Source organism: Sander vitreus, chromosome 8 (assembly GCF_031162955.1).
Source record: "Sander vitreus isolate 19-12246 chromosome 8, sanVit1, whole genome shotgun sequence".
Taxonomy (NCBI): domain Eukaryota; kingdom Metazoa; phylum Chordata; class Actinopteri; order Perciformes; family Percidae; genus Sander; species Sander vitreus.
The window spans coordinates 12,376,439-12,392,746 of NC_135862.1; the positions used below are offsets into that span (position 1 = coordinate 12,376,439).

A 16,308-nucleotide genomic window follows, 5' to 3' on the forward strand; every position below is an offset into this window, starting at 1 on the left:
GTTGTATTTTAGCAGGATACTTAAAGCAGAACTGAGCACATTTAATATCTGTTTATTTATTGCAAGTTATATATAATATATATAGCGATAATACAAGCCATATAACAATGTTATCGCACATCGCATATTTTCCTCATATTACTACATTACATGTCATTTAGCTGACACTTTTATCCAAAGTGACTGACAATTGCTATATGTGTCAGAAGTTGCACGCCCCTGGAGCAACTAGGGGTTAAGTGTCTTGCTTGTGGGAATCAAACCCAAATCTCCCACCTCAAAGGCATGTGTCATATCCACTGCGCCAACCCCCATATCATGCAGCCCTACACAAGTAGAAATATAGGACACAAAAAGTGTCATACCAAAGCATCAAGGTAAACATTAGTCCACTGGACTTGTTTGGCCTGCTTGTCTGCCAAAACCATTGGTCTGCCTAGGACATCCAGGTACTCCTAAATTGGACAAACAACACATTTTCCAAATGAATGCTTTCATGAAGGTTAATACTTAATAAATGTGACAAACAATATATCATGGTCTAACCTGTGTGTTTATTCTGATGGCTCCGATGGAAGGAATCTCATAGAAGTAACCTGGATAAATGATCAGACACAATCATTTAACCAAAAAATAAAGGAACACGCCGACTTATTGGGACTTTAGCTTATTCACGTATCCCCCAGAGTTAGATAAGTCCATACATATCCTTCTCATCTCCGTGCGTGTCGTGACTGTGTCTGGGCCTAATTTAGCACAGATCCTGGAGGTAACCGGCTCCAACTAGCCTACTGCTCCCAATAAGTGACAAAATAACGCCATCATTTTCCTATTTACATGTGGTGATTTGTATAGTCACAGCGTGTACAAATAACAAGGTCATATGAGACACAGCCACCTTCTAACCGTATACAAACTGGGAACTATATTCTCAGAAGATGAAGCACTGCTACTTGGGTGGTTGAGTGATTTGCTCGCAGCACACGAGAAGCCCCGTGGTGAGGAGCAGAGAGTAACAACGGTGCTTTTCAGGTGTTGTGCTAATCACTCCGCCCAAAGCTTCACCTTCTGAGAATATAGTTCCCAGTTTGTATACGGTTAGAAGATGGCTGTGTCTCATGTGATTTGTACACGCTGTGACTATACAAATCACAACATGTAAATAGGAAAATGTTGGGGTTATTTTGTCACTTATTGGGAGCAGTAGGCTAGATGGAGCTGGTTACCTCCAGGATCTGTGCTAAACTGGGTGGGTGGGTGCGCAGGCAGAGCTACAACACGCACGGAGATGAGAAGGGTATGTATGGACTTATCTAACTCTGAGAGATACGGTGAATAAGCTAAAGTCCCAATAAGGTGGCATGTTCCTTTAATGCCACGGTCACACATAGCAACAGGAGGAAATTGCACATCACAAAAACCCCAAGTGGTCTACTGCATTATGACACATGACACACAACAAAGTAAATTAACATCCAGACTTTTTGCTTCACTGTTGTGTAAGGAATTATTTACTGTTTCACATATAAAGAAAGTCCATCCAGTTGCATTGAGGTTCTTTGCATTGAGTTGCCCATGAAGGTTCTTTTATTTCTAAAATGATGTTACTTATCACTTCACCACCCGTCTTCTTTAAACAAATCGCTACCAAAATCTAGTCTTCTGTTTAGTACAACCTAATCTTATGCAAGGATTGTAACAAACTGATCACAATATTCAGTACGGATGTGTGTGAATAATCTGTGATATACCTTTGTTGGAACAGGCCATCCACTGAATGGGTCCTTTATCATAGTTGTGCTGTCCTACTGAGAAGGTGAAGATCCTCACCTGATGCACAAGATTCAATTCAACCATATTTATCATAACATAACCTCTTACAATGTAAAGCATATTCTTTATCATGTTGGTCAGTTAACTGATATGCTTTTGTCATTCCTCTTCATTAAATGTACTGTAAATCTTTAATTTAATTGATGATTGTCTTGTCTTACAATGTAATTATATTCAACAGACAGGTCCATTTACTGTAAATGTATTCAATTATGATTCACATAAAAATATTAAAAAAAACTATATAGAAAACAATCTATTTTCTTACACAATATTCTAACATGTTTTAACATATTGTGGTGCCCTAATAATATTTCAGATCAATTCGAATTAATATTCACACGATTTTCAGTCTATAAAAAGCACGTTCAATTGTATGTGCTGTTTTGACGGTGAAGTTGAAATATGTGTGCAACCTGCTCACATGTGTGGGTGTTCATGTTCATTAGTCTGCCTGTGAGTAGGTCTTTACACAAGATGCAGAAAAACTCATCTGCCGTTTGCATAAACCTTTGGGTAGGAAGGATATGCACACGGAAGTCTCAACCCAAAGGGAGCTCCAAAAAGCTGAGTCTAATAAAAACTACAACAGGAGCACATTCACATAGATAAAAACAAACAATTCACAGTGCGGTATCATACTCCCCAGTCTGTGTGTGTGTGTGTCACCAGTGTACCTTTTTGTCAGCATTGTACTTCTCCAGTATGGCCTGAGCTCTTTCCTCTCCTCCGTCAGTAAACAGCATGATGATCTTGTTGCAGTTTGCTCTACTCACATTGGTCTATTTAAAAAATAAAAGATTTTGTAATTAATCATTTATTTATACCCAGGTAGTGGCAAGGTTTTCACTTATTAATACCCAATGTATCTAAAAAATAATGATTCACAGCAATATTTTACTGTGAACATGCAAGGTCCCTAGAGGATAAAGCCAATAATATTTGCTGACCTCCAGACGTTTGCTTTTTTTTATCTTAAACACATTCACCCTCTCAAGGAATACAACCTTTCAATTTGGATGAGCCAATGTTCTTTCTTCTAGTGCCTCCCTTGTTCGTTCAATCCAAAACAATTAAACTTTGGAGTGTTATGAATGTTGCAGATCTTAGGAACTGCTGACAAAGGCCTCAGGCTTGTTAACAGTTCTTATCAAACCATAACATAATGTAATGAATACACATATCTTAAAGTATCAGTATAATTATGCGGAAGACCAAGTTCAGAGTTTATCAAAAATATTAGTCTTAGCAGTTTTGTTATATAACAACGTGAGGATGGTGCTTTGCCATTCCAGGGTTGTCATGCATCTGTAACAATATGTTTCCTTCCTTGTCTGGACAGTTGAGTTGAGGTAACATTGCCAACCAGCAGATGGCAGTGAGAGACAATGCTCTAGTAAATATGGAGGCATCAGACATAACATTCATTCAAAACTTGTTATAAGCCTCTCATCTTCTTAGTTACACTTAAGTGAGACAAAATGACATGTCTTTTTAAACAAAAATAGAAAAAAACTGGAAAATCTTACTGTTGAGAGCTGCTCAAAAGCAAACTCAAAGCCTTTTGTGTAGTTTGTAATTCCTTTAGCTGTGATGTTCTGAACAGCATCCTTCAGCAGCTTCTTGTTCCTCACATTGGCTTGAACCAGATGGTCGAAACACGCCGTCTTCTTCACCCTGGTGTTAAACTAGGAAAAAGAGGCAAGGAGTTACGACCTACAAAGTAATCATACAATTACAACATATGTAAAAAAAAACAATACAAATGCAGCACACACACACACACACACACACACACACACACACACACACACACACACACACACACACACACACACACACACACACACACACAAACACTTCCACCTGGCCTTGGCTGTTATCAGGCAGTGGTAAACAGATACATTCATCAAGCCGCACTAATTGCTTCACATCCTTTGAGCTCAAGGATTTGGTACCCATGGAAACAAGATTCTGCTATATAAGAACAAGGTTAGGCAGTAACACCATCTTTTTTTAAAGGTGAGACCTTCTCATTTCCACCCCACAGCACACATATGCACACACACTGCACCCAACATGAACCAAAAGCTAGTCTCCTTCTGTACTGAGCTGTGCTCCAAGTGTAACTGGTCGTCCATATTTTCATTGTTAAATACTGTATGAGTATGTGATATAAGTGTGTGTGTGTGTGTGTGTGTGTGTGTGTGTGTGTGTGTGTGTGTGTGTGTGTGTGTATTGCCAATGAGCCTGACAGCATTGAAGTTAATTTTAGATTAACAATAAAATACATACACATCTCCACTGAACTGAAAGGCAATACCACAGCGGCTGGGGTTTGACAAAAAGACTGAATCAAGGCGACAGCACATAAACACTGGAAACACGCACGCAAACACAATGGAAGTTCACATAATTGCCCCATAGAGCAGACAGGGATCGTTTATCACATAATCTATTAAAAGTAGAAGTGAGGAAGGTGAGGACATAAAAATAGAAGGGGGAGGGTGTGACTACAGGATTTAGAAGCAGTTAAGTGAGATGGTGTTTCTCTTATAAAAAACAATGAGCTCACATAGTGTATGTGAGGCATTAATCATAGGCTGATTAGAACTATTTTTGTTTTACCTTTTATACATTCTAGGGTAATTACTAAAAAACACATTCTTGCTTTGTAAAATAGTGTTACTGGTTTGCACAAAATGTGAATACAATCTTCTACAAATTCCACTGCTCCCTTGTGATCCTATTACAACAGCTCTTGTGTGTTGTTGTGATATGTCTAAGACATGTATAATGTGTAGTGCGCAGCGCGGAGTTATACGTGAATAAGTCGTAGTAAAGATAAAGATTCAGTTCTACTCTACGCTGTCTGCATTGTCATCAGTAATACTTTGCGTGTGTGTTATGGTGCAGGCCTTAGGAATGGATTAGTGATGACACAAGAGAGAAGGCTAATCTTCAAGCCCTAATCCCGCTGGACTGTCTGCTACTCTGGTTTGGTACTCTGGCTTGCCCACTGGACTGACACTGGCTAACAGTACTGACACCGGCTAACACGGCTGAACAGGCTGGATGAAAGAGACGGGGGGAGGGTGAGGGAAAGTGAGAACACAAGTGCGAAAAATAAATAAATAGAGAGGAAAAGGGCGGAAAGGGAAAGAATGAGCGGAAAGGAACAGCCATCAGCATTCTCCTGACCTACCGCAGCTGTTGAGGAAGTGTGTGAGCATCTTCCATGACCAAATGCCAATTTAGTCCCTGGGCTACTGTTACTGAGTAGAAATGTATGGGTAATATCAGAGATTAATGATTTAGTGTCAGGTTACAACACCCTCAGGGCCAGACATAGGACGCTGAGTGTGTGTGTGTGTGTGTGTGTGTCTGTGAGTAAGTGAGTCATTGACAGAAAGTAACAGATAGAAAGAGAGAGGGTGACAAAGAGAAAGAATATTGAGTTTTGGCAAATCAATTAAAGGATGATTCTGGTTTATTATAACTTATTGTCTTATTTTTGTAGCTTTGGAAACCCTTCCTACTGGTAATAATAACATTGTACTCACCACGTTACATTTCTGGGATCTGAAAATGTGCTAACACTGTTAAAAAAGAGTTCCAAGATGGAACTAGAATCAAAAGCGATCACTTGATCATACAGGTTGTAAAAAGACATCCCAGGATCAACTTTGACCTAATGTACTTGCCGTAGTTGTGCACACCTAGTTTTATTGTGCAGTAACGGATTAGTACCAACATTTCAGGTGCACTCGCTTAAAAAAGTGGTTTGGATAATATGGCTAAACTGTTGGCATGGGCAAAACCTGTGTGATAGTTTGACTGCTCATGTTTTTTACTCTGTTGAACTTCATTGCAGCAAGGTCTACGTATTCCCAGATTTCATAAATTACTTTGGTAAGGACAATGTTACTGTAAACCATCATTACACTATATCATCCTTTTAGTGCTTTCAACACATCCATGGGTGCCTTGCATCGTCCTCGGACCACTGACAGAAGTGGGTGTGATGCAGTTTTAGAGGATTAGCAGGAAAACAATTTAAAAACAAAGTTCTAAGTCAAAACTGAGTTGGACTCTTTGATTTAATCTCTCTCATTCTGTCTCACTTTCTAAGACACACTGGGCTCCCCGACAGATTCTGATAATTGCAATTCTTTGCAGAATCACAAGTTCGCCATGAAACAGAATACATTGTGTTCAAGACAAAGGGTCCCCAGAGAGAGGAAACAGAGTCTGAATGGCTGTCTGTGTGCAAGGAGAAAGAAGACAGCTTCAATCTCTATAAAGACACATCTCAATAAACACCTCCACGGGAACCCATCTAAGCATCACACGGTCTTCTGATTGGCCTGGAAGGCCTAGAATAGATTGTCAAAGAATGAAAAGGGGGAGAGATATGGAAGTGATTGTTTGGTGAGAAAACTAAAAATGAAGGGAAAAAAGTGGAGGGAGTAAAGGGAAGAAAGTTGGGGTATTGTATATAGAAGACGAGGAGCATACATTGTATGGGGATCATTCATTGACATAAAGAGATATACCTGGAGCTATACTGTATGGCAAAATGCTGAGAGGAATTGCATGACTCAATGATGAAAGGAAAGAGTGATGGAGAGATCAAGAGGGTGATGAATGAGTGTTTCCTGGGGTTCACTCCTTAGAAGTGGGAATGTGCACACACACACACACACACACACACACACACACACACACACACACACACACACACACACACACACACACACACACACACACACACACACACACGTAAGGAGGTTGGGCGGTGACATGTAGTGCAGTTTTAATCCTGTACACCAAATAGACCAGTGGGTATTTCATTAAAGGTCTGTTTCAGGGTAGCTAGACCTGAGAGAAATCCATATTTCATTACACTTCATCCATCTCTCTGTCTCCCTTGTGTTGTGTATGTGTGTGTATGTATGGGGATGTGTAGTTTATGTGTATGGACATGTGCACAATGTCTTCATGTGTGTATCTCCACTGAAATGTACATAAGCTTATTCATGTGCACGCTCTGAATCTGTGTGTGACTCTGCCCCTTTTCTCAGCATGCAACGCACTCCCCACCACTTCGCACAAACAGACCACCCAACATTCTGCAAGTGATGGGTTTAATAATACTCACATAAACTACGTTGACATAGTCGTCATCAGACAGAGTCTCCAGCATCTCACTAACAGAGGTCCTGATCAGTTTGAGAGTCAAGCCAGACACACTCCCGCTTCTGCAACAACAACAAAATACCTGACAGCTTCTTGCTGCAATCTGTCTGCTCGGTTCTTGTGCTGTGATATTTGACTCAATATAATTAGAAAAGCTTCTGCCTTGGGAAATGCATTACATTATGAAGCAAATCTAGGAAGGCATGTATTATAATCAGGGGAAATCATGACTGATGTGAGGAGGTTATGGATCAATGAGGTTATAAGGTAACTCACGCATCCACAAGGATTAGCATATCTTTGGGTGAGGCAGCTCCTTGAATGTACCTAGATGGACATTAATGAATGAAAAACAAACTGGTCTGAGACACACACACACACACACATACTCTGAGCCGTTTTCAAATATGTTGAAGGCCAAAAAGGTATAATTTATAATAATTTACTATGAACACAATATTACTTTAATACTTTGAGTTATATGAGATTTACATATATTTAGGGCTAGGGAATATTGCCGAAATGAATATTACAAAGTTAATAAGAATACTTTTCAGATATCGATATATATATATATATATATATATATATCGATATATATATATATATATATATATGGGAATATATTGTCACAATGCAATTACACTGTAAGTAAACAAGGAAATAGACAATAATGTTTAATTATCACCCAGCTTTCATATAAAGCCATATTTATTCATACGAACCTACAACCAAACAACCATACAAGCAAAGTAAACAAAACCTGAATATGTACAATATGCCATTTTAGACTTGAATTCTGACCAACATTGAATAAATGTTATGCTTATTGTAGTTTTTCTAGCAGTGTTCTTACCATGGCCTCCTGCGGACATCATACAGGTCAATTTTACTTGGGGTCTTGCGAGCATCCATCCAGGGAGAAGCTTTGCAGAGAAGATTAGATATGTGTTGGTCATACATTTTTCACAATTAAAGGAAATAAAACACATATTCCGATTTCTGACACCTCTGTCAGACGAAAGTGTGTATCTGCAAATATCTGGCAATATGCAGTGTCATATTCAGCCCAACAGTATCTAGTTGCTGTCAGTCATATTTGAAGTATATAAAAAAAGCTTACATTTTTGCCATAATGGCAGTTGGCTTGTTGGATGGAATCCCACATTTTGACACTATCTACTTTATGACATATTTCATGCTCTGTAAAATTGTTCTTGGTGAGATAAACAGCAGGGGAATATTCATCTATTCTTCTGAGATGCAAAGCACAAGAGCCCTGGATTCACTTACTATTCACTTACACTAATCAGCTGCTTTCTATGTGTATGCTATTAGTGAGGAGCACCATGAAAACAAGCCAGTAAGAGAGTGTGTGGCTGCCTATCATGCATGATAAGAGGTACAACATGGAACAAAGAGCAATAAATTCAGGGCCAGTGAAAATTCATGAATATTAGACATAAACTGTTCCCATAAAGCTATATAGTGTCTATGATGACAGGGAATCTCATGAATAGAAATAGCTTGGCAGAGAAAACACTCACGATAGCGATCAGCACTAGACTAATGCAGTTAATGATAGTATGACACTATCTATGTCACCACATATAAAATGAATGTACATTGAAATATGGGGGTTATTTATTGAATTTATTTGTTCAGTGATGTGTGAACAAAAGCAAACTCATGAGTATGTTCCCTGGCTGTTTGTAGTTATGATTCAAAGCCACATGCTGCATCTTATTGTAGGTCAACCAAATAATAATCGGCTGACAAGTGCACCTCAGCTCACCTTTGATATGGAAGGAAAAACACACACACACACACACACACACACACACACACACACACACACACACACACACACAAACACACAAACAATTTAGGAGGCGAAATAATCTACCAGGTTTTTTTGTCAATGTTAAATGTCAGGCAAAGACAACCACTTACCTGGGTAGTAGCGAGCCAGGCCCGTAGCGCTACCATACACCTGCCAAAGAAGGGTCGGGTCATCCTCGCTGTTCTTTCTAAACACGTCCTCCAGTGCCTCCGACCAGTTCAGTTCATTCAGCACAATGGTGGCTAGAAATCCACACACATACACAAACACATAGATTTCAAATAACAGCATAAATACTAGAAAGACAGACATACTGGCACAAAAAATACATTATTGTAATCAGATTTTTTGTGCATGTCTCTGTGTGTGTTCTGCAATAATGATCCATCGACATAGCGCTCCAGGTGAGTAGGCCAGTGTAGACTGTCCAAGACATGTGGACATCTCAGATTAACACATTCATTAAGATTCACACACAGGCCAACTCAGTGTCTGCCCACTCGCCCAGCATGATGCATGAACAAATATTAGGCCAGCACATCCAGCCAATCCTGGTATTTAGTAACAGATACTGAGGAGTGGTTTTCTGGCAAAAATGGGTTTGCAGTGAACTTTATTTAATTTTACCTGAAATACTCGATAACCAGTGTGTGCATGTGATTGAGTGTGTGATGTGAAGGCAACAGGCATTATGGATGTAATGACACAGCTGTGACACAACACATCCTGCCCTAACTCTATGTTTGCTCTGTCTGTCTCTCTACTGCTTTTCTTTTTTCCTTCATTCCTTCCTTTCTCTTTTTTCTACTATTGTAGTACTGCACATATGCTCTGTACATATATGTGTGCATGTGTGTGAGATAGATTGGTATCCTGTATTGAGTGTGACGTGGCTCATTGATGTGCAAAGCAAACACTGTTCATTTGCATGCATACCTCTAGAGGGGAGAGTTAATGAAGCCTTGGTTGCCAGGAGTGCATGTTTTTTATTATAGAAAGAGAGAGAGAGAGAGAAAGAGAGAGAGAGAGAGAGAGAGAGAGAGAGAGAGAATGCAGTGTGTGTGTGTGTGTGTGTGTGTTCTCAGTAATGTATTTCCCTCATTAAGGGTAGAATTTTAAAAGGGAAAGGGATAGAAATACCACAGCCCTTGTTAGATAATGATAAATTTACAAACTTTGTCATTTTTGAGTGAAGACTGATAATGACAAAGAGGTTGGTAGATAGCTATCAATACACAGGCCTGCTCATAGCTCTTTAGATAGCCAAATAGCTGGATAGTTAGATACACACACACAGAGGATATACACATACATACACCTCTATGCAAACAAACCAAAATACAGTCCTAAAAAAGCAACCAAAACATCTAACCTAGTGATAATATCCTGCTTTTTAATGTTTCCATTGGTTTTGAGTACTCCTGAGTTAGTAATAATTTTTAAGAAGCTAAACTCCACTTCTGCTTCATAAGTGATACGGTATCCTCTAGTTGCCCATATTGCCACTGACACTAATGAATTCCCTGGCTGCAGTTTGCATGGCTTTGATGTCACACTGAATCTGCACCCTATAATGACTTCATCTCAATGGGATATCAGGGGTGCAATAAACTTCACTAACATAACATGGATTAGTTTATTTTGAACATTAAAGAGTACATGATTTCTCACTGATAAGGTAGTCCATCCCTACACTCATCATATACTTTATGTCTAGAAAAGAATGCTAACTCCACTAAAGAACAACTCACTATGATACAGTTCTGTGTTTCATCCCATAGTGGGTTCAACAGCGTGTCAGTTACTAGATCATCAACATGTCATAAATGTTTAAAGGAATAGCTTGACATTTTGGGAAATATCTTTATTCACTTTTTTTTCTGGAGAGTTAGATGAGATACCACTCTTATGTCTGTACACAAACTCGAGACAGCGCCTGTTAGCTTAGCTTAGCACAAAGACTGTAAACAGGGGGAAACAGGTAGCCTGGCTCTGTCCAAACATAACAAAATCTGCCTAACAGCACCTATTAAATTCACAGTTAATATGTTACATGTTGTTTGTTAAATGTTTACAAAGGCTGAAGTTTAACCTGACTGTGATGGGAAGATCACAATGGGAAACCAAAGAGGAGTGGAGCCTGGGCAGGGTGATGTTGCAGGCAAGGCAGTGGCGTTTATAAAAGTTTTATAAATGGTATCCACAGCACTGTGGAATAAGGTCTGGCTACACCACATATATATTCTATAATAGGAGAAAAAACGCTCCGGGTTGTTTGCATTTTATTTTAAACCAATCACATTTGTCTTGGGCGGCGCTAAGTTCCAGAAGTAGCGATGTTGCCTCTGCAAAATGGTCTCGGGAAGGAACTTGTTTTGGTGGAACATTTGCACCCCGCAAAAGAAAAAGACGAAAAATATAAAGAAGAAAAATATTAAATGAAGTTAACTGTTCACATAATACAGTAATGTGAGCTATATAAATTACCTAAATGCAACCATAAACCTCCATAAACACATATACTACGCAGATACACATAAACGTAATTTGCTCTTACCAGTGTATCGCTGTTATGACCTTACTTCGTCCATAGCAATCGCGGCCAGATGCCGTAAACATCTTTACAACATAAATCTTTACAATGGTTCACCAAAAGAACCAAGCAGGCCTGCCTTATTGCACTTTTTTGAAACTTTCTAGCGTGTGGCTTGCTAGCTCGAAGGTTGTTGTTTCCTGTATAGAAGAGATTTTGAAAACAACAACACACAGAGAGCAGAAGCGGAGGTGCGTTGATCCAGACTATAACAACTGTAACTATTTGGGAATTAACATACTGTATCAGCCTGAATAAAATACTATAATATTTATTCTGTGAAATTTGAATGTTGCTGTATTTTTTGTCCACTGTTTTGTTCTGTTCTTCTGAAAAAGAAAAACATCATGCTATCCTGATGTTAATCATATATGCTCCTCACAATGTTGTCATATAGATTAAAATAAATAAATTAAATGGTTTTTTTAACTAGCCCTGGAGTATCATATAAATTGTATGCATACATTTTCAGCAAAAGCAACACCATTTCCTTTTCTTCTCTGTCACACGTGACCATGTCCTTCACTGGACAAAACAGATCTTTCTGTCAACCGAACGTCTGCTCCCTAACCTACACTCGTCTCACACACGTGACATGCTGCTGCCTATAGAAGGTGATTTCATAAACTTGCCTCCCACTTTACCCAGAAAATCTAATTTACTCCAGCTGAGCAAAAGCTATTCCTGGAACATTTATAGGGTGGAGATCAAATTGGAGAGTTGAAACCTCAACGTAGGGATCCTCTGTTTCTTTTCAGGCATAAAAAATACTCCTGCATGTGTGCCCATATCTGACACAGTACATGAGGTAGTGCACACTCAAAGACACATAATTATCTTGCTATATTAATGTGGGGACTCTTCTAATACCATTCATTCCCTATCGCATTTTCATCAGCACTACATGCTCAAACTTAACCCTTATTCTAACTCTAGCCTAATCCTTAAACCTAGTCTCAACCTTAAAATAAATGTATAGGGAATGAAAAGCCAGTCACCATAACAAAGATTGTTCCCCACTGTAAGTGTGCTATCAACTTTGGGTCCCTACACACACATATAGTTTTTTTATCTCGCTAAGATCAGACTTCACCTCTGGATATGTCCCAGCAGCTCAGCGTATCTATGCATACTCATTACAGGCTAGCAATAAACAGCATCCTTGAGAGAAAGGCAGTGTGAGGAATCATGGCACCCAGCCCAGATTATGGCCAGAGAGGCGTCTCAGGAAAAGTCACAATGAGTTGAAAAGCATGCTAATAAACCAGGCTTGCACTTTCTCAGATAACACACACTGACAACAGTGTGTGCCCATCCCTATCCCTCATTTATGCCCCTGTGTTTGGGGTCAACAGAAGTGTTTAACCTTGGAGCCAGACGGTTCCCCAGCAGGCTGAGGGCCATGCTGGGGAAGTCACTCCATTCTGCTTTCCCTCCCAGTCACTGCTGACGCACCACATTCTACTGTACACTAATTACTGAACATCTAAACACATACATACACACAGATACTCAGTGTCACACAGCCACAGATAACAAATACACAAACAAAGCAGCAACCAGCACAACCTGATGGTTAGAGAAACTATCCTGTAATTGGACTCATGTTCAAACTTACATGAAATAGGGCTGCATAATTAATCACAATTTTATCGAAAATGCAATATGGACTAGTGCAATATCCAGGGCGCAGCATTTGTTAAAGGCAACATGTGTCAAACCATTCTAATTTGAGTATTGTGGTGCTGCAGAGATGTCCAAGCCTACAAATCGTATCCTACAGACTAAAGAAAAAATGTTTGTTACGTAGGTACAGATCCTCGCAGGAATCATACGTTAATCATTTACATTTTTTAATTGTAATATTTTTCAGTGAAAATAAGAATAATGATACAACATGATCATTACCTCCAATATCATGAATCATATCGCAATCGCAATATCAGTCAAAAACAGTTAGATATTTTCTTCATATTGTGCAGCCCTAACGTAGTATCCTTGAGCAAGGCACTTTATTGCTCATTGAAAGTCACACTATGATAAGAGCACCACCCAAGTGCTTAAAATGTAAAAATAGAAAGGAAAAAAAACTGCTCAAATATAATACATAAATTAGTCCAATGTTAAAATATTCAACAGAGCATCCTTAAGTCATTGACATTCAACTTGAGCTGTGCTAATGTCACAGAGACTCTAGAGAATCAAATTACTGCAAACCACTGAATGTAAATGTTGCCACATGACGATGAAATGATCAGAAATGTACTTTTTTGACAAACAGGGCAAATACACTCTGTAACAGATGCACATATGTTTCATTATAGTCTTAAATTGTTTTGCAGACATGAACTTCAATGCCAGACAGTTCAAATACAACTGACAACATAAAGCATACACAAGGCAATCAAACAGATACTGGCCTATGATTTACAGTACAGAGAAATGATCCTTTCTTGTCTCTAACAATGCTAATAGAGCTAACACACTGATTGCTTTCAGCATTGATATTACCGTTTTATAATGACACCTAAGGATGTAGTGTAGGGAACACGTTTTTTTATTTTACGTTAGGTAAAAAATACTAAATTATCATACTGTGAAGAAAGACACATTTCCAAATAAAACCTTCCACTATGGGAAAATATAGAAAACTGACAGGATTATGTAGATAATATATGTTTAGTAGAAATGAAGTTGGATCACTGGCTAGAATTCATATCAATCAAACCTTTTATTTACAAATATGCTTCAAAGCTAATAATGTAAATCCTGAACAGGTTGAATAAAAATACTTATTACCAAAACCTTGATAGGTTTTTCTCGGACAAAGGCCAAAAAGCATCAGTTCATTTCATTCAGAGGATCCTCTATTTATTTATATCCCACAGACACATAGCTTAGCCACGAGGCAGAAGAGTACAGGAGAAGATCCTGTTGTGCTGTATTATTATTTTTTTTTTTAAACCATCATGTAACCATGGGCAAATTTGCCAGGGGCAAAATCTGTAAATAACATTTCCTAATGGGTTGGTGTGTCACTTGTATCCATGGTTACCACTTGGGTGTTTGTGTGTGTGTGTGTGTGTGTGTGTGTGTGTGTGTGTGTGTGTGTGTGTGTGTGTGTACTCACAGCCATCATAGATGTCAGTGGGGATGTGGACAGCCGTGTGGTTGTGATCAGTCAAACGTTTAAATGATGGATCCTCTATAAAGTCTGGTCGAATCCTGTTTTTTCTTCCCTCTGTCTCATTTGCATCCAGCTGAGGGGGGAAAAGAAAATCAAGATGCAGACAGTAATGCTGACCGTAGGTTTAAGATATCATACAAAGCCTCATTATTGTATTTGCTGAAGCACCTTTGCATGTTTGTGGGTTTATTAAAAGCACAAGACTGATTATACATCCTTATCAATGTCATCGCGGCACTTTTTACACCCTCCCAGCTCGTTTATGAATAGTTATCATCATTGACTGTATTCTTGATGATATCCTGCATTTTCGCCTTATAATCATATTTACTTGGGAGGAGTAGCAGGAGACAGCCAGATTGTCTAGGCCCCTTGTGGAGCTTTATAACTCCTTGTGTGCATTCACCAATTTACATCAATGAGAGCTGTACAGACAGGGAGATATATGAAGAAAAGCATGATGAGATATGAAGGAAAGAATGCAGAGTAGAGAGGGAGTGAGGTGGTGAGGTGGAGGGAGAGAGAAAATGCAAGAGGGGGGAGGGAGAGTGCGAGCAGTTGCTTCCTAATAAAGCAACAGTGTAGCCAGCTCATACATCTCATCTGTCAATTAGAGGAGAAACATGGCAGAAACCTCTGCACCTGAGAGAGGGTGGAGGGAGGACGGGGAGGAAGCGACACGCGGAGAAAAGCCTGGAGAAGAGGCAAAAGAGGGAGGGCTTGCAGTAAAAGGCTGAGGCAATGATATAAATTGAGGTAGAAAAAAAATATGATATGGATGTGGTGAAAAGGAGAAGCAAAACGTACGAGAGCAGGGAAGATGAGGAGGAGAAAGGGAGGACAAGAGAGAAAAAGTGGGTGCTGTGTAGTAAAACTATGTTACTGGCCCATGTCCGAGTGTGACCTGTGTGTTTGCCGGGGCAGAACAGCAAATAGGCGGAAGGAAAACAAAAAGCACACTCACATTGTCCTTTGCATTGTAGTAGGAGATTTCATCACCCTATAAACAAGTCACACAGAAGCACAAATATCACTTTGTGGCTGCTTTAGGGTGTTGTACAAAGAAGAGTAACATTTATGCAATCATGAAATGCTTAATCCATTTCTAAACAGTTCTTTATTTTGTTGGTAGCAAACTCCATTAGTAAATTCTCCAGTTTTATGTTAATGAATTCACTAGTCTGTGCTACCAATCAAATGAATACTTTATGAGTTAAGCTGAGTGTTCCTCTTTTTACATCTGTGTCTGTGTGCCTACAGCCATTTGCAAAGCTTCAGGGAAGCATATTCCTGCCATTGAGAATGCAATATGGTCATTCACAGATTAGACACATTTTTATCTGTCTCTGTGACAAGTATTTTTTCCTGACTACTGCTTTATAATTGCATGCCAGAGAAAGCACAGTATCTGTCATCTGAAATGAGGGGCATCACGCGTCATAACCCAGTGTATAATGTGCAATAAACCAATTTAGTAATGGACACACTACAGTATATAATACACACATTAAACTTACACATATGTAATATACTTATGCAGGTATTCCTGTATGCGTGTGTGTCTGTATTTTTGTGTCCCTCCGTTACCTCAAACTCGTCTTTCCAATTATGCTGCATCTGGAAATTCTCAGCAGCTGTGGCTAGTTTCTGGGG

At 39.2% G+C, this 16,308-nt stretch overlaps 1 protein-coding gene across 1 annotated transcript in view; it reads right to left on the reverse strand.

The window, feature by feature from the left end:
- The window catches only part of LOC144521512 (voltage-dependent calcium channel subunit alpha-2/delta-1), a 60,648-nt gene that overhangs the window by 20,191 nt on the left and 24,149 nt on the right, over positions 1 to 16,308 (reverse strand). The window contains exons 4-15 of the mRNA XM_078256060.1: positions 16,243 to 16,302; positions 15,620 to 15,655; positions 14,599 to 14,728; positions 8,986 to 9,117; positions 7,889 to 7,958; positions 7,309 to 7,359; positions 6,995 to 7,094; positions 3,363 to 3,521; positions 2,511 to 2,615; positions 1,752 to 1,830; positions 547 to 596; positions 366 to 455 (exon numbers count right to left, since the gene is read on the reverse strand). Coding sequence (XP_078112186.1) covers positions 366 to 455; positions 547 to 596; positions 1,752 to 1,830; positions 2,511 to 2,615; positions 3,363 to 3,521; positions 6,995 to 7,094; positions 7,309 to 7,359; positions 7,889 to 7,958; positions 8,986 to 9,117; positions 14,599 to 14,728; positions 15,620 to 15,655; positions 16,243 to 16,302 — 1,062 coding nt within the window. The remainder of the gene's footprint in view (positions 1 to 365; positions 456 to 546; positions 597 to 1,751; positions 1,831 to 2,510; positions 2,616 to 3,362; positions 3,522 to 6,994; positions 7,095 to 7,308; positions 7,360 to 7,888; positions 7,959 to 8,985; positions 9,118 to 14,598; positions 14,729 to 15,619; positions 15,656 to 16,242; positions 16,303 to 16,308) is intronic.